The sequence below is a fragment of the Phalangium opilio genome, unplaced genomic scaffold (genome assembly GCF_054372755.1).
Source record: "Phalangium opilio isolate 3A_F unplaced genomic scaffold, DU_Popi_V2 ptg000352l_1, whole genome shotgun sequence".
Classification (NCBI taxonomy): domain Eukaryota; kingdom Metazoa; phylum Arthropoda; class Arachnida; order Opiliones; family Phalangiidae; genus Phalangium; species Phalangium opilio.
The window spans coordinates 3,069,263-3,086,563 of NW_028324228.1; the positions used below are offsets into that span (position 1 = coordinate 3,069,263).

The 17,301-nt window shown below is 38.1% G+C and overlaps 1 protein-coding gene and 11 non-coding genes across 12 annotated transcripts; all 12 read left to right on the top strand.

Annotated features, from left to right (window-relative positions):
* Positions 1–6,200: 6,200 nt before the first annotated feature.
* Positions 6,201–14,515, top strand: LOC149602886 (uncharacterized). Its single transcript, XM_089860464.1, has 6 exons — positions 6,201–6,221; positions 6,290–6,493; positions 7,715–7,789; positions 7,862–7,903; positions 11,814–12,023; positions 14,253–14,515. Exons 2-6 carry the CDS (start codon positions 6,299–6,301, stop codon positions 14,367–14,369), a joined length of 639 nt encoding a protein of 212 aa, XP_089716590.1. The 5' UTR covers positions 6,201–6,221; positions 6,290–6,298; the 3' UTR covers positions 14,370–14,515.
* Positions 14,516–14,831: 316 nt separating this feature from the next.
* Positions 14,832–14,903, top strand: TRNAD-GUC (transfer RNA aspartic acid (anticodon GUC)). The gene has a single exon. It is a non-coding gene; the product is annotated as a tRNA-Asp (tRNA).
* A 66-nt stretch (positions 14,904–14,969) lies between these two features.
* On the top strand, positions 14,970–15,040 carry TRNAG-UCC (transfer RNA glycine (anticodon UCC)). Its single transcript has one exon. It is a non-coding gene; the product is annotated as a tRNA-Gly (tRNA).
* A 258-nt stretch (positions 15,041–15,298) lies between these two features.
* TRNAD-GUC (transfer RNA aspartic acid (anticodon GUC)) lies at positions 15,299–15,370 on the top strand. Its single transcript has one exon. It is a non-coding gene; the product is annotated as a tRNA-Asp (tRNA).
* Positions 15,371–15,436: 66 nt separating this feature from the next.
* Positions 15,437–15,507, top strand: TRNAG-UCC (transfer RNA glycine (anticodon UCC)). The gene has a single exon. It is a non-coding gene; the product is annotated as a tRNA-Gly (tRNA).
* Positions 15,508–15,765: 258 nt separating this feature from the next.
* On the top strand, positions 15,766–15,837 carry TRNAD-GUC (transfer RNA aspartic acid (anticodon GUC)). Its single transcript has one exon. It is a non-coding gene; the product is annotated as a tRNA-Asp (tRNA).
* Positions 15,838–15,903: 66 nt separating this feature from the next.
* Positions 15,904–15,974, top strand: TRNAG-UCC (transfer RNA glycine (anticodon UCC)). Its single transcript has one exon. It is a non-coding gene; the product is annotated as a tRNA-Gly (tRNA).
* A 258-nt stretch (positions 15,975–16,232) lies between these two features.
* TRNAD-GUC (transfer RNA aspartic acid (anticodon GUC)) lies at positions 16,233–16,304 on the top strand. The gene has a single exon. It is a non-coding gene; the product is annotated as a tRNA-Asp (tRNA).
* Positions 16,305–16,370: 66 nt separating this feature from the next.
* TRNAG-UCC (transfer RNA glycine (anticodon UCC)) lies at positions 16,371–16,441 on the top strand. The gene has a single exon. It is a non-coding gene; the product is annotated as a tRNA-Gly (tRNA).
* A 258-nt stretch (positions 16,442–16,699) lies between these two features.
* Positions 16,700–16,771, top strand: TRNAD-GUC (transfer RNA aspartic acid (anticodon GUC)). The gene has a single exon. It is a non-coding gene; the product is annotated as a tRNA-Asp (tRNA).
* Positions 16,772–16,837: 66 nt separating this feature from the next.
* TRNAG-UCC (transfer RNA glycine (anticodon UCC)) lies at positions 16,838–16,908 on the top strand. Its single transcript has one exon. It is a non-coding gene; the product is annotated as a tRNA-Gly (tRNA).
* A 258-nt stretch (positions 16,909–17,166) lies between these two features.
* TRNAD-GUC (transfer RNA aspartic acid (anticodon GUC)) lies at positions 17,167–17,238 on the top strand. The gene has a single exon. It is a non-coding gene; the product is annotated as a tRNA-Asp (tRNA).
* The last annotated feature ends 63 nt before the right edge of the window (positions 17,239–17,301 follow it).

The window sequence follows — 17,301 nt, forward strand, 5'->3', positions numbered from 1 at the left end:
AACGTAAACAAACGTGACGGTTTTGGGAAGGGTACAATACCTATTTTTTCCCATTTTAATTTCCTTGAATCACTTTCACTATTGCCAACTCGCAAATCTTTAATTTTCCTATTTTTCATTACGTTATTAAATTCTACTATTAAATAGATGCAAAAGATTAACATTAGTCCTAAGGCTTAGTGAAATGAGACCAAGCGGCTATTTCACTTCTTTACATTGTACCGTCTTTCTCCAAGACCTTGTCGTCTGCTAGCCTTTTTTCCTTTATTATTTTGGTACACCTTAGAAATAAAACTTTAAAATGGGATCCGCCATTAAGATTGTGGTCCATTATATAGAAGTTTCATGGGTCCTTTTCAAATTTTAGGCCACCGCCCCAACGCGAGCGCCATCTAGCGTTGTAGATCGGTAATAAACGTCTCCGACGCTACCTTTAAACATTCTCGAGAGCAGGGTTGGAAATAAGGTGAATTTTGTAAGTGGTCCTCGGGACCAGCGACCCTTCATGTTGGAATTATTAAACTGGTCCTTGGGACCAGTGACCCTCGCATGCAAGGATTCAGATGCTGTAGTCACAATGCAATATTAAGAGAGATATTTAAACAAAAGAAAAGTCAGGTTTCTCACTAAAACTGGTAAAAACAATTGTAAAATTTAAAAAATAAATGAAAATAGGTGAATTTTCATTGTGTGGCCCGCTTGATGGTTTCTAATTTTGAATTTGGCCCACCGTTAATAAAGGTTTGACATCCCTGTTCTAGAGTATAGACGCTAGACAAGATCAATAGTCAATAGACTACAAAACTTTTGTAGGGAAGTTGAAGCCAAAGAGTACTAACTACCTATGAGTAGAATTGGTAGAAAATGTGTTGAGCTAGAAAAATTCTAATCAGGAACCCCGAATTAATAAACTGGTCCCACCGTCTATTTTTTCCAAAAACCATAATTAATAAAGTGGTCCCTGGGACCACTGACCCCAAGTTTTGGAATAAATAAACTGGTCCGAGCAATTAATAAACTGGTTTTGGACTTGTAACCCTGTCTTATTTCCAACCCTGCTCGAGAGACTTCACTAATATGGACGTTTGAAATGAAGCATACTCCTGTTGTTTCGACTTACTCAGATTGGCAGTATATAAAGGCTTCGAATCCCAGCTATGGATTTGAACAGCGCAATTGCGTGAACCTATGGTGGAAGCCACACCATTGGGAGGCTATAGACGTTTATCGTAACCCTAGCCGATCGCCGCCCATGTCTTAACCTTAACGATGATGGAGTGGAAGCCAGTATGTACAGACTGGTGTCCATGTGAGATGGGCAAAACACGAATAAGGTGGAGTTTAGAAGGAAATCAGGTGTCTGCGTGGGACAGACAAAACCCATAAGATGGTGCTGTTAGACAAGCAATGGAACAATGGCCATTGTATGTGGTATACTTTTTTCCGGGAACTGTGAATTCAATCCGGAATTTGAGAAAACGTTTGCTCGAATTTGCAAACTGCGAACACGGTCCACTGGGGCGTAGCAACAGACAGAAACGTCGAAATTAGAACTTCTCCGTGACATACGTCACTCGGAGAGGTCAAAACTATAACTCTCTAATGGTTGAAAAAAACACTGATAAGCTTTGCTACTCAATTCATTACTTTCATTTAAGACAAGCGAGGATAAAACAGGATATTAAGGTTTATTATTTCTTTACATAGTTTTTAGATTGACCAGAGTGAAATATAGACCGAGTGGATGTTTTTTTTTTAATCAGCAACACGGGAAAATCTACTCTTTGGCGAGAATTTTAAAATGCTTTGTTTTAGAATCTTGGTGTTACAATAGGCATTGTTAGTTCAAGTCTGAATAACAAAGAAAATATTCGTGTTATTATATAGATTTTAAAATATATTTTCGGTCATGTTCTAAACAGAATTTGCACATGTTCATTTTTAAAGAATAAAAGTGGATAGCTGTTTATGAAATAATAAATTTAAATCCTAATTAACACCTACACACGTGATTAGAAATTTAATAATGCAAAACTTATAAATTTGAACATATCCATCATTATTCTTTACTAATAAACAATGTATAATTTGTACATAAAACATGGGGGAAAATATATTTTATAATCTATATAATAACACGAAAATCTACTCTATTGTTAAGATTTGAACTAACCAACTTTTGAAAAACAAAGCATTTTAAAATTCGCGACAAAGAGAAGATTTTCCCGCCTTCTACGTGTTGCTGATGAAAATAAAGCATCCAGTGGTGAACGCGCATGTCAATGAGCGGAGCTTTATGTTTCCCCACTCGGTCTATACTTCACTCTGCTTAGATTAAGCTGTTTTGGAATAAACTGAGTATTTTTTTTAAAGAAAGTTGCAGAAACGTTCCCTTAAAGTTGTTCATTTTTTTGCATTTGGATCGTCTGTTGTAGTTGTGACGTGTCCTAAAAACTCATTTCGCTACTAAGTCCATAACTTTTTCGGTTAATAAACGTGGGAGCCTCGCTACTTTGATTTTATTTTGGCAAAACTATACATATTTAGTCAAGTATTTTGCTTCAAGTATTATGCCACATTCAAGCCACGATTACAAAAGAGCCATTTGTGGATTAAGTTTCATAAATTTCGTAAGTAAAAGCATAGAGTTTTTTGAAAAGGTGTAGTCATAACGTTGTGAACGGACCACATAGTAATAATAAAACGTTTTTGTAACTTTCCGACTCTTCGGTGGTCGACAAAGGTTGAGGTTAAACTTCTTCAAGCAGCAATGTATATTTATAAAGCCCAAGGGCTTAATTTATGCTACTAATATTACTAATGGCAAAGTTTGTGTTTGAATGTTTGTTATTTAATCTCGCGTTATCAGCTGAACGGGTTTCGTTGAAATTTGGCATCCATTCTGAATTCGACCTGGATAAACATATCACGGTAGTATGTTTCCATAGGTTGTTTTCCAAGTTTTTGTGCTATTCGTATTTTAAGATATGTGCCACTTTTTGCTTGTATTTTTAAGATGTGTGCCACTTTTTCTTTGTATTTTTAAGATGTGTGCCACTTTTTCTTTGTATTTTTAAGATGTGTGCCACATTTCTTCGTATATTTAAGATGTTTGCCACTTTTCTTCTTAGTTTTAAGATGTTTGCCACTTTTCTTCTTAGTTTTAAGATGTTTGCCACTTTTCTTCTTAGTTTTAAGATGTTTGCCACTTTTCTTCTTAGTTTTAAGATGTTTGCCACTTTTCTTCGTAGTTTTAAGATGTTTGCCACTTTTCTTCGTAGTTTTAAGATGTTTGCCACTTTTCTTCGTAGTTTTAAGATGTTTGCCACTTTTCTTCGTAGTTTTAAGATGTGTGCCACTTTTTTCGTAGTTTTAAGAAGTTTGCCACTTTTTTTCGTAGTTTTAAGAAGTTTGCCACTTTTCTTCGTAGTTTTAAGATGTTTGCCACTTTTCGTCGTAGTTTTAAGATGTTTGCCACTTTTCTTCGTAGTTTTAAGATGTTTGCCACTTTTCTTCGTAGTTTCAAGATGTTTGCCACTTTTCCTTACTAGTTTTAAGATGTTTGCCACTTTTTCTTATTAGTTTTAAGATGTTTGCCACTTTTTCTTACTAGTTTTAAGATGTTTGCCACTTTTTCTTACGAGTTTTAAGATGTTTGCCACTTTTTCTTACTAGTTTTAAGATGTTTGCCACTTTTTCTTACTAGTTTTAAGATGTTTGCCACTTTTTCTTACTAGTTTTAAGATGTTTGCCACTTTTTCTTACTAGTTTTAAGATGTTTGCCACTTTTTCTTACTAGTTTTAAGATGTTTGCCACTTTTTCTTACTAGTTTTAAGATGTTTGCCACTTTTTCTTACTAGTTTTAAGATGTTTGCCACTTTTTCTTACTAGTTTTAAGATGTTTGCCACTTTTTCTTACTAGTTTTAAGATGTTTGCCACTTTTTCTTACTAGTTTTAAGATGTTTGCCACTTTTTCTTACTAGTTTTAAGATGTTTGCCACTTTTTCTTACTAGTTTTAAGATGTTTGCCACTTTTTCTTACTAGTTTTAAGATGTATGCCACTTTTTCTTCGTAGTTTAAGATGTATGCCACTTTTCTTCGTAGTTTAAGATGTATGCCACTTTTCTTCGTATTTTTAAGATACATGCCAGTGATGCCACTGTTTCTAAGCACTTTTAACCCGATAATTTATGCCGTACGTTTGTGTCTGATAATATCTGTGTTTTTTTTACTGTCGTTTTGCTGCTCTTTTTTGTATTCCGACTTGGTTTTGCCGTATGATTAGTTTAGTCATCGATTTATTCCTTCGTGGGCCATTTCGAGGCTTTTTGAATTTAAAGAGCCGTTTCTTATCACTGCTAATCAATTCAGTTTTTATTTTTCTCTTTCGATTCAGGTATTGTTGTTTGTCTCGCGTTAGTTTATCAAATATAAATATTAATTTCACGGGGAGGAATTTGAGGCTAACAGCTAGTTTTAATATAAATGAGACACACCATGGTTTATTCTAAAGGCATACAAAGCGCTTGCTTCTTGAGTTATTCTTTTTAGGGGCCGTTAGGAAACAGAATGAATTTTTTTTAGTAGGATAGTTTCAAAAATACTATTATTTGAAATACTCGGAATAGCAAAAGCAACCACGGAGAAAATAGTATGAATTACTACATTATGCCGACTAATCGTATTAACAACAAAGAAGAAGGAACTGGTAAAAAGAAGGATACGAGAATATTAATGAGGGAATTGCTTCATTATGCCAACTAATCGTATTAACAACAAAGAAGGAACTGGTAAAAATGAGGATACGAGAATATTAATGAGGTTTGTTTATTGGCAGTCCACTATTATCACGGCAAAAAGCATATATTTGGGAAAATAGCGTGTAACATGAATATTCCAAACGTAATAATTATATATAGTTTCAAAGTAATTTTTTTCCCTAATGAAGTGACTTTTACATGGTTCTTCAGTTAGCATTTACCTACAAGAGAGAAATATATAAAGTAAACATTTCCAAAATATAAATGAATTGGTTAAGTGCTTAAGCTAAAATATTAAATACTTTCCACAATATCGTTATTGCACTTCCTTTCTACTCTGAAAAAAGGGCGCTTTTTATCCACTGGTGAATCATCGTATTAGCTCTTCAGTGTTGAAAAAACCCTTCTGTTTTTTAAAAAATATCCTACTAAAAAATGTACCACTATCCAAAACTGCCTAGAAACTTGGAAAGATCCAATATTTTGATATCAGAAATGAACGGAGTATGATTTTTATGTATTTATACATTCATGACGATATCAGAGTGCTGTACCATGCACTACCGTTACATAATTTTCATTTTTAACGCTACAATTAAATAGTTATCTTATTTAAAAAGAGTATTAGAATATAAAGTATCAACCGGTATTCGGAAATCTTGATGCTCAGACTTTGTAGGGCTTTACAGACTTCTACTTTGTTGACTCAAAGTACACGAATACAATAGCAAAAAAAATTATTAATGATAATTGACCAATAAGTGATATCAGGAGTTCATAATAACCCGAAGTACGAAACTGCTTAAAAAGCCCGTAAAAACAAAGTTTCGCCGTAAAGCTCAGCGGATTCATCCACCGCTTAACTCCCAAAGAGATAGTTACCCCATTTTTTAGCGTCCAACGCACATTAACTTACACAATTCACTTCCGGTTTAGCACTATTTTTATTTTGTGATTTTGGGAGCGAAAATGGCTCGCGTCTGTGTCTCTCGGAACGGTGTAAATTAAGCCTTGGCTAAGAAGTTGGCTTTTAGTCTGGTTTCTAGTTTTCTACAAAACATTTAAACAATCGTCAATGATGTTTTGTTTTAATATGTGTGAGTGAGAATTCCGTGGTTAAATTAAAACGGTTTGGACAAATTTATTCCCAGTATCTTTAATATAAGAATTGCAACGTGTTTCTACGTCCACCATATCGCCATTTTCCTTTTCGACGGAGATCCCAGCCAACGGAAGTTTTGGAACGAAAACCAAGGAGCATAGATACCACTACGATATACTGTAAGGTTGTATGTCCATAAACAGGCTAATCCTTTCTATGCGCAACGACAGAATCTTGTTGTTCGCGATTTTTACCATTAGCTCTATGGCCAGTTTCATACTTCCTCCCTCCGAAGGGGGGTTATTATGAACTCCTGGTGATATAAATCATTTTTTATATAATATTGAAGCCAAACGGTAATATATTTTCATAATGTGACTGCTCTACTAGTGAAAGTTCTGACAGACTTATTTTCTCTTTATAGGTCTTGGGCATGTTTGTGTTTGGCTTCTCGCTTTCGTCCCTTCACCTTGAAACCGTACCCTTGGAATTTTGGAGTACATTTAAGGCTTTGTGGGCGTCCACATGTGCCGCAGTTGTCGCGAGTCTCACAGTCATTGTTTGTGCATTTACTTCAATTTCTACTTTAGCTCTGGCCAAAAGAACTTCAAAAACACGACTCATAATAGTAAGGAAATATTTATATAGACCTTAAAACATTAATACTATAATGTTTGTCTGGATATATACGGATTTAAAGCATACCTTGAATGTTCTGAAATGAAATAAAACAGTAGAATACTAAGATGATAAAGTACTTCAATGGGTAGCTCTCCCTGGTAGCAGCGTATTAACAGTCTATTAATGTTTGATTTGAAACGTTTTTCCTTATAGAATATTGAAAAAAAGGGGCTTAAGTATTATCACAAGGGAATTATCAACATCAAGGAATTATATTTTTAGCCTATGAATGAGGGTATTGTGTGTCAGGTTGTCGCTGATGAACGTCTCATCCCGAGTGTTCAAAAAGTTAACATCTAAAGGCTAGACCGAATTATTTACCGTCCACATGAATGAACCCTCCATGCTTGAACTAACTCAGCCTAAAATTAGCTCCGCCTGTTTTACGTAACTCTCCACCACCGTGGAGCACTGCTTCGAAAGCTTTTACTCGGTTGTTGCTGAGATTATAGAAATTGGCTTCTCCATTCGCGCGACTTATGTTGGGAATGAAAAATGTCAACGTCACAACTTTCAGAACTAAACTAACCGAAAAAAGTCTGATATATAACCTTGATGTTTAACATTCTCCTTGTGATATTATTTACCCTATGTTTTGATAGTCTAAATTTTTAGAAAATTCACGTGGGTTTTTATGTGGGTATATTTATTTTAACTCTAGTTGTTATATCATCGCAAATGCTTTTTCTAAGTCTGTATATACTCTTTGAATTTGGTGTACAAAAGTGATATACAAAATAGAATTTTTACCTGCAGTAACCAATAATTCCTTTATAATTTTTAAAATCTTAGTTTCGTTGAGTTAAAAAAGCCAAATCGTACTACTTCTGTGATAATAGCTAGAAATTACTAGAAACCATTGCATACAGTATAGTTTAGAGTAAAAACCTGCTGACGCAGTACGGTTTAATTACATCGGAGACTTCAACGAACGGAAAGATTGGAGCAAAAGCCATTTAGTTGCTCAAATATTGAAATTTCCAATCTTTGGCCCAGTCGTATATGCCATATGGATAAAGCATAATCTTCGTCCTATTATTATCAGTATCGGTACAATTGGCATTTTTGAACCGAAGTTATTAGCTCGATTACTTCGCAATCTAGTTTCGCGGCGAGTTATGGTTAAGCTAAAATATTCATGTCATTACGTTTCTGATTTTGTCTATAGAGAATAGTATCACTGAGCGTCTTATGTGTGTTTGCCTTTTGCACTGGTTTATCTAATGTCATCATTGCACCCATGGTTAGTGTCATCGTTAAACTTAAAACATCTGTTTTTTCTTTAATGTTTGATCTTTCGTAAATTTCGTTACAGTCTTTCCCTAAACTTGGAATTTTGAACCACAACTTTTGCATGGTATGTATTTCATATAGTTATACAGAAACGAGTTTTGTTACGCAGTCCTTAAACTGCATTTAAACACAATCCTTTGCAACAATTTTTCAAACCCACAAAGGGCCAGAAATTAAAAATTTTTAAATGTATTGCAGTTTGAAATTAAGTTTAATCGATTTGGAAAATTTGGTTTTAATTGCGTAGTTCAAATAACTGTTATATGATTAGATATTTTAGTACAAAAGCAGGTATAAATGCGGCGTTTCGAGATAAAGGGAGCTCGGAGAATAGAATCTGTTCTCGTAAAAACTTATACGATTGGTCGGAGGGGCTCATTTCAAATTATCTGTAAAATGTGAACCTAATTTGAATTTTAAAATCATTCGGAGGTTTGTCCTGAAAGTTTCACTGTGCAAATGGGTCTTATAATAAGTAGAGAATCGATTAAAAATCATTTGATTTACCATTTTACCCTTTATTTAAAGTAAGAACTACCTACGTGCTGATAGTAGTCAGTTTACGTGGTACAAAGTTGTCAGGGCTTGGTCAATAGAATTTCTAAAGAGGATGTTTACGCTAGGGAAGGGTTGAAAAATGTTTTTGAGATGGCAAGAGAGGTATGTGACCTGACCTGCGGGTCATCCCCGACCTTACTGTTGATATCTTATTGTAAGAAGCGGGAAGGGCATGCGGGCTGGTACCGATGCTCGCATGCCATGCGCTTTTTTAAAGGATTTTCGCCAAATGTTTACGAGTTTTTCGGATATTTTTACTAAAACCACAAAGGTTTTTCAATATTTTGAGGAAAATGTTTTAATTGTAGATTTTAGCGTTAAAGAGAACTCGGATCGATACTGGATAAGTGATTTTCTGAGACTCGCAAATGTTTCGAGTATTAAACCTAGGCTCGATAAGGCCTATATCTCTGTAAACGGGATGCATTAGTTAAATGCTGATTGTGTAGTTGAGATCATTATGGCAGTGTAATGTAGTAGGGAAGTGGATCTTAGCCGGTTCAATAAGGGATGTGAAAGTAAAAAAAAAACATAACTGTTGGTTAATATTTTTGATTCGAAGATCTGCTTAGTAATTTTTGTTTGGGATTTGGCGCTCGAAGCATAAAAATGGCTAGGAGTGACTGAGGCGAGGAATTAATTCAAATAGATTCTGAAGAAGAAACTAATAAGGATTTCATTTGTCAAATTAAAAGAAATAAGACTATAATACCGCCCGGGGAATGTTTGAAGTTGTTGACACGCAAAAATACTCAAAATGTCTATTATGTGAGCGATAAATCAACAAAAGTGTGAAAATACAAGAAAGTAAACTCCCAATTATTTACACACAGAATCAAATTTTCCAAATACTCGATACTTGGCAAGCGAAATTTTAAATACTCGAGAATCGACTAGAAACTAAAAATTCAAGGCTCTCACAGCCCTACTATGTAACGTATTTAAATCATCACATTGTCTTAACCTTAGACTGTATTGCGACCCCCCTTTTAAAAAGGGTCTATTGTTAAGAGGAGGTAGAAGTATATGAAACATTATTCCACCCATGTTATTAACAGTGAAATTCCGGATGCTCTACTCGTGTATGTTGTAAAGCAATCGTAGTATCATGTGAGATAAAATATTGTGTCAAAATAACATTGAAAGCAAAGTCAGTTTAAGAAGGGATTAATAGAAAACAGGATATGTTATCAAAACCATGTTTTAAGATTCTTATCTTAAGCCTTTGTTGAAATTTTACATCTAATTACCTCCTGAACGCGTAAATATCAACGGCTTTCCCAAAGTGTCGACGCCCTATCACTGGATGAGAAATGGTTAACGATTTCAGCAAGGTTTGATACCAAGTTCCAAAAATGCAAATATTTATTATAACCCATGCTCAATTGCTAGACCGGTAATAAGCAATTTTGTATTACTTATTATGAAGGTCTCATTAATACAATAATCCCTTTTTTAAGTCGTTTTAAGTTTTAGCTCTTATTATAAGAATGAAATGATTTTTAGAGATGGGCCGATACCAGTTTAAACCGATACCGATATGATCCGATACTTGGGAAACCGATACGTACCGATACCGATATTTTACCCGATCCTTCGATTAAACCGATATCAAACCGATACCGATATGGTATCGGTATCGGCCCACTTCTATAGATGATTCTCGATCCAATTTCGGTACTTGAAACTATAAAACTGGCTTTTCGTACGAAAAACCCATTTTAGACACTAGTTACGTTATCCAAAAATAGATGAAAAACTGTGCTGTCTCAGAGTTTAGGTCTTATGGCGCCATCTACTCTCAACATAGTATTTATTTTCTTCAAAAAATATCGGGTAGAAATATCGGTTCATTTTTAACCGATACCGATATATCGGTTAAAGCCAAATATCGGTACCGATACCGATATGGTATCGGTATCGGCCCATCTCTAATGATTTTTATCGATTAAGACAGATGAAAGCCTATCAAATTCACAAAATTTCAAAACGTTTCCGTTCATTTTATAGAATTTTGAAGCTTCAAAATTTGACGTAGTATATATCTCATTTTAAAAACCGTCACAGGTTTTAAACCTATTTTTGACCTTGACACTCCGTGATTTAACTGGATAGAGTGTGCCTTTGCAAAATATCCTCTTGCTGTAGTTGTTGAGAGGTTTTCGAAATAAAAATAGACGCCGTGCTGTCAAATGGAACGTTATGCCAGAAGTGAGATGAGACCAGAAGTACTGAGCTAACCAAATTCTTCACTCGGCGAAAGTGTATATTCTTGATAACACACCAGCGGTTGGCCCTCTGGTCGCGGTTTCAGAAATTCCCCTCCAAAACGTGAGACGCGCGCGGTGGTAGACGACCGAACTAGATTCAAGCACCCTCGTCCGTGTTTCGCGGCTTTAGCTTGAGGGGAAGGGGGTAGGAAATGTTTTTGGAACTCGACCAATTTTTTTCTCAGTAGTGTAGGCGCGTGGGAAGCGGCATAAAATCCTCAAATCTGTCCACTAGTGCCAGGATCTACTATTAATGCTAGAGCCCTTCACTTCTAGTCTCATCTCACTTCTGGTTATGCTTAAAAGGTCAACTCTTGAATTTTTGAAATTTTTTATAAAAGTAACAGAAAGGGTTGGAAATTTATACTTGCCATTCTAATGATTTTCCTGAAGAAAAAAACAAAAAAATGTTGTTTAGCCGTTTAGTTTTCATTTTAATGAAAAGGGTATTATGCCTAAATCATCCTATCAATAATTATCTCAATAACTAACCAATTTGGAAACTAAAATAAACCCCTCCAAATCAAGACCCAATAATTAATTAAATAAATAAATAAATAAATTGACATTATATTTTAAGTCAGTAATTTCCCTTAATTCTAGTTAAGTCGTTTTAAGAAACGTTATTCCTATAATCATTTTAAACATTGCTTTTGTTTACGTTTGACTTCTAGTGAACACGTTTTTCACAATTTTTGTAAATTTAGGGTATGTAAAATTTCCGCGACGGTTTTCACCTTTTCGCCCTGTGAAAACCGAGTGTAAGGCGAATGATTCACAGTAAATGATAAAAAAGCCGTGATTGCGTGTAGCTTTGGTGGAAGCTCCGCCATCGGGAGGTAGAACGTTCCTCGTAACTATACATATACGTTTTCTCCGTTTTGAATCTGCAAACGCGAAGGCAAACAAAGACAGACAAACACACACTGACACGTACAGAGTAATATCTCTCACTCGGAGAGATAAAAATACTATAAATTCTTGTTAATACACAGGGGCCCAAGTTAACCTTAAAAAACTTTTATTTCTATAGAGAAATAATACCAATTGGACGACATAAAAGATGTTTTATTATTTCGCGTTCAAAACACTAACTGTTAAACTTTGTGACATGTAATTAATTTCTTTCAAATCTAATTTTACTAGAATCTGTTCTACGAAAACTCAGGTCTCCTTAATATGTCCATCACAGACAAATGGGCACCTTATGAGTTCAACATAACCATTAGTCCAGTGGAAAACATGCATGAGTTGGTAACTAAAATCCACGAAGCGGAAATGAAGTGTATCCATGAACAACCCTTGAACTTGATCACGTTTTGTGGAATTATACTTATAATAATTTCGTTAGTTCTAGTAAGTAAAAACGTTTCTTTCGCATAATGAATAACACCGTGGAATTCCCCTTAGGTTAAAAAAAAAGATAATAATTTTAAGATGCTGTGCAAATTAACTATAATCTGATATTTGAACTCGACGGCATTTGTCGTTGGAAAAGCCTTTTTTCGACTCGCCGACGCGTGGCGTTGGAAAAGCCTTTTTTCGACTCGACGGCATTTGTCGTTGGAAAAGCCTTTTTTCCGGCTCGCCGACGCGTGTCGTTGGAAAAGCCTTTTTTTCGGCTCGCCGACGCGTGTCGTTGGAAAAGCCTTTTTTTCGGCTCGCCGACGCGTGTCGTAGGAAAAGCCTTTTTATCGGCTCGCCGACGCGTGTCGTTGGAAAAGCCTTTTTACGGCTCGCCGACGCGTGTCGTTGGAAAAGCCTTTTTTTCGGCTCGCCGACGCGTGTCGTTGGAAAAGCCTTTTTTTCTTCTCGCCGACGCGTGTCGTTGGAAAAGCCTTTTTTTTGGCTCGCCGACGCGTGTCGTTGGAAAAGCCTTTTTTTCGGCTCGCCGACGCGTGTCGTTGGAAAAGCCTTTTTTTCGGCTCGCAGACGCGTGTCGTTGGAAAAGCCTTTTTTTCGGCTCGCCGACGCGTGTCGTTGGAAAAGCCTTTTTTTCGGCTCGCCGACGCGTGTCGTTGGAAAAGCCTTTTTTTCGGCTCGCCGACGCGTGTCGTTGGAAAAGCCTTTTTTTCGGCTAGCCGACGCGTGTCGTTGGAAAAGCCTTTTTTTCGGCTAGCCGACGCGTGTCGTTGGAAAAGCCTTTTTTTCGGCTCGCCGACGCGTGTCGTTGGAAAAGCCTTTTTTTCGGCTCGCCGACGCGTGTCGTTGGAAAAGCCTTTTTTTCGGCTCGCCGACGCGTGTCGTTGGAAAAGCCTTTTTTTCGGCTCGCCGACGCGTGTCGTTGGAAAAGCCTTTTTTTCGGCTCGCCGACGCGTGTCGTAGGAAAAGCCTTTTTATCGGCTCGCCGACGCGTGTCGTTGGAAAAGCCTTTTTACGGCTCGCCGACGCGTGTCGTTGGAAAAGCCTTTTTTTCGGCTCGCCGACGCGTGTCGTTGGAAAAGCCTTTTTTTCGGCTCGCCGACGCGTGTCGTTGGAAAAGCCTTTTTTTCGGCTCGCCGACGCGTGTCGTTGGAAAAGCCTTTTTTTCGGCTCGCCGACGCGTGTCGTTGGAAAAGCCTTTTTTTCGGCTCGCCGACGCGTGTCGTTGGAAAAGCCTTTTTTTCGGCTCGCCGACGCGTGTCGTTGGAAAAGCCTTTTTTTCGGCTCGCCGACGCGTGTCGTTGGAAAAGCCTTTTTTTCGGCTCGCCGACGCGTGTCGTTGGAAAAGCCTTTTTTTCGGCTCGCCGACGCGTGTCGTTGGAAAAGCCTTTTTTTCGGCTCGCCGACGCGTGTCGTTGGAAAAGCCTTTTTTTCGGCTCGCCGACGCGTGTCGTTGGAAAAGCCTTTTTTTCGTCTCGCCGACGCGTGTCGTTGGAAAAGCCTTTTTTTCGTCTCGCCGACGCGTGTCGTTGGAAAAGCCTTTTTATCGGCTCGCCGACGTGTGTCGTAGGAAAAGCCTTTTTATCGGCTCGCCGACGCGTGTCGTTGGAAAAGCCTTTTTTCGGCTCGCCGACGCGTGTCGTTGGAAAAGCCTTTTTTTCGGCTCGCCGACGCGTGTCGTTGGAAAAGCCTTTTTTTCGGCTCGCCGACGCGTGTCGTTGGAAAAGCCTTTTTTTCGGCTCGCCGACGCGTGTCGTTGGAAAAGCCTTTTTTTCGGCTCGCCGACGCGTGTCGTTGGAAAAGCCTTTTTTTCGGCTCGCCGACGCGTGTCGTTGGAAAAGCCTTTTTTTCGTCTCGCCGACGCGTGTCGTTGGAAAAGCCTTTTTTTCGTCTCGCCGACGCGTGTCGTTGGAAAAGCCTTTTTTTCGGCTCGCCGACGCGTGTCGTTGGAAAAGCCTTTTTTTCGGCTCGCCGACGCGTGTCGTTGGAAAAGCCTTTTTTTCGGCTCGCCGACGCGTGTCGTTGGAAAAGCCTTTTTTTCGGCTCGCCGACGCGTGTCGTTGGAAAAGCCTTTTTTTCGGCTCGCCGACGCGTGTCGTTGGAAAAGCCTTTTTTTCGGCTCGCCGACGCGTGTCGTTGGAAAAGCTTTTACTCAACAACCAATTTTAGTATGATATTGACAGCATATTATACTTATTAAGCTTTAATTCAATATTTTTTTAGGTTGGTCATATGGTGGTATCCTACAACACGTATAAACAAATAGTTGCAAAAGAAATGTCTACAGAACGAAGTGTTCGATTCGTGGCTAATGAATTGAACAATCAAATAGAGCAGTAATATAAAAGTTATTTAATGTTATAATCTCGATGTTAATTCACTTTCTCTTAAATCGTTACAATATTTATATATTCCGATTAGAGTAACCAAATATTTTTATGAACGTTTCTTTTAAAATATTAAACAAAACAATAAGAAATACCTAACAGTCGTTCATTATTTGCTAGAAAGTAAAATCTTTCCCCAAAGTTTTAGGATACGTCGAACATTATGCAATGATGATAACGGCCATGATGTCCCTAAGATTGTGCTGAAAAAATTTTTTAAACCGACATAAGGTATGTCTAAACTTATCAATCCGTGTATATAAAAAAAAATAAAACTATGTAAGCAATCTTAAAATGATAAGTTATGTAAGATATTTGTAAGTTTTAGAAAACTGAGATCGCCAGAATTGTTTTATCCTCAGTTGTATAGTGATGAGTATCGTCGCTTGTTGCACGAGAGACCAAATTTTTTTCATCCTCGGTAGTACAGTGGTGAGTATGCTCGCCTGTCACACGAGAGACCGGGGTTCGATTCCCCGCCGGGGAGCGGTTTTTTAAATATATACTAATCTAGGCTTCTTTTGTGTGTCATATCGAAGTGTGACCTATGCAAGCATCGGTAGTTCAATGGTAGAATTCTCGCCTTCCAAGCGGGAGGTCCGGGTTCGATTCCCGGCCGGTGCAAGCCGTACGATCTCGTTTCTTTGATTCTCAAAATCGTGCACATTTTTTGTAAAACCAATAACGTTTCTCGAAAAGTAAAGTGTTCAGAAATCGCCTAGACCATTATTTCTAGCGTAGAGTATTTTATTGGGTTACTTTTTCTTCAAACTCACTTTTTCATTTAATTAGTGACTATCGCGCATGCTCCGGGACTTAGCGAAAAAAATTCGGATAGAAGTACCATAAGTTTAAAAAACTGAGATAACCAAATTTGATTCATCCTCGGTAGTATAGTGGTGAGTATCCTCGCCTGTCACGCGAGAGACCGGGGTTCAATTCCCCGCCGGGGAGCGGCTTTTTAAATGTATACTAATCTAGGCTTCTTTTGTATGTCATATCGAAGTGTGACCTATGCAAGCATCGGTAGTTCAATGGTAGAATTCTCGCCTTCCAAGCGGGAGGTCCGGGTTCGATTCCCGGCCGGTGCAAGCCGTACGATCTCGTTTCTTTGATTCTCAAAATCGTGCACATTTTTTGTAAAACCAATAACGTTTCTCGAAAAGTAAAGTGTTCAGAAATCGCCTAGACCATTATTTCTAGCGTAGAGTATTTTATTGGGTTACTTTTTCTTCAAACTCACTTTTTCATTTAATTAGTGACTATCGCGCATGCTCCGGGACTTGGCGAAAAAAATTCGGATAGAAGTACCATAAGTTTAAAAAACTGAGATAACCAAATTTGATTCATCCTCGGTAGTATAGTGGTGAGTATCCTCGCCTGTCACGCGAGAGACCGGGGTTCGATTCCCCGCCGGGGAGCGGCTTTTTAAATGTATACTAATCTAGGCTTCTTTTGTGTGTCATATCGAAGTGTGACCTATGCAAGCATCGGTAGTTCAATGGTAGAATTCTCGCCTTCCAAGCGGGAGGTCCGGGTTCGATTCACGGCCGGTGCAAGCCGTACGATCTCGTTTCTTTGACTCTCAAAATCGTGCACATTTTTTGTAAAACCAATAACGTTTCTCGAAAAGTAAAGTGTTCAGAAATCGCCTAGACCATTATTTCTAGCGTAGAGTATTTTATTGGGTTACTTTTTCTTCAAACTCACTTTTTCATTTAATTAGTGACTATCGCGCATGCTCCGGGACTTAGCGAAAAAAATTCGGATAGAAGTACCATAAGTTTAAAAAACTGAGATAACCAAATTTGATTCATCCTCGGTAGTATAGTGGTGAGTATCCTCGCCTGTCACGCGAGAGACCGGGGTTCGATTCCCCGCCGGGGAGCGGCTTTTTAAATGTATACTAATCTAGGCTTCTTTTGTGTGTCATATCGAAGTGTGACCTATGCAAGCATCGGTAGTTCAATGGTAGAATTCTCGCCTTCCAAGCGGGAGGTCCGGGTTCGATTCCCGGCCGGTGCAAGCCGTACGATCTCGTTTCTTTGATTCTCAAAATCGTGCACATTTTTTGTAAAACCAATAACGTTTCTCGAAAAGTAAAGTGTTCAGAAATCGCCTAGACCATTATTTCTAGCGTAGAGTATTTTATTGGGTTACTTTTTCTTCAAACTCACTTTTTCATTTAATTAGTGACTATCGCGCATGCTCCGGGACTTAGCGAAAAAAATTCGGATAGAAGTACCATAAGTTTAAAAAACTGAGATAACCAAATTTGATTCATCCTCGGTAGTATAGTGGTGAGTATCCTCGCCTGTCACGCGAGAGACCGGGGTTCGATTCCCCGCCGGGGAGCGGCTTTTTAAATGTATACTAATCTAGGCTTCTTTTGTGTGTCATATCGAAGTGTGACCTATGCAAGCATCGGTAGTTCAATGGTAGAATTCTCGCCTTCCAAGCGGGAGGTCCGGGTTCGATTCCCGGCCGGTGCAAGCCGTACGATCTCGTTTCTTTGATTCTCAAAATCGTGCACATTTTTTGTAAAACCAATAACGTTTCTCGAAAAGTACAGTGTTCAGAAATCGCCTAGACCATTATTTCTAGCGTAGAGTATTTTATTGGGTTACTTTTTCTTCAAACTCACTTTTTCATTTAATTAGTGACTATCGCGCATGCTCCGGGACTTAGCGAAAAAAATTCGGATAGAAGTACTATAAGTTTAAAAAACTGAGATAACCAAATTTGATTCATCCTCGGTAGTATAGTGGTGAGTATCCTCGCCTGTCACGCGAGAGACCGGGGTTCGATTCCCCGCCGGGGAGCGGCTTTTTAAATGTATACTAATCTAGGCTTCTTTTGTGTGTCATATCGAAGTGTGACCTATG

Bases quoted from the DNA above. Each gene is read 5' to 3' on its own strand.
- LOC149602886 (XM_089860464.1), top strand. From the start codon at position 6,299: ATGTTTGTGTTTGGCTTCTCGCTTTCGTCCCTTCACCTTGAAACCGTA. The intron at 6,494-7,714 runs GTAAGGAAATAT...TTTTGTCTATAG, and splicing joins CAAAAACACGACTCATAATA to AGAATAGTATCACTGAGCGT. The intron at 7,790-7,861 runs GTTAGTGTCATC...ATTTCGTTACAG, and splicing joins ATGTCATCATTGCACCCATG to TCTTTCCCTAAACTTGGAAT.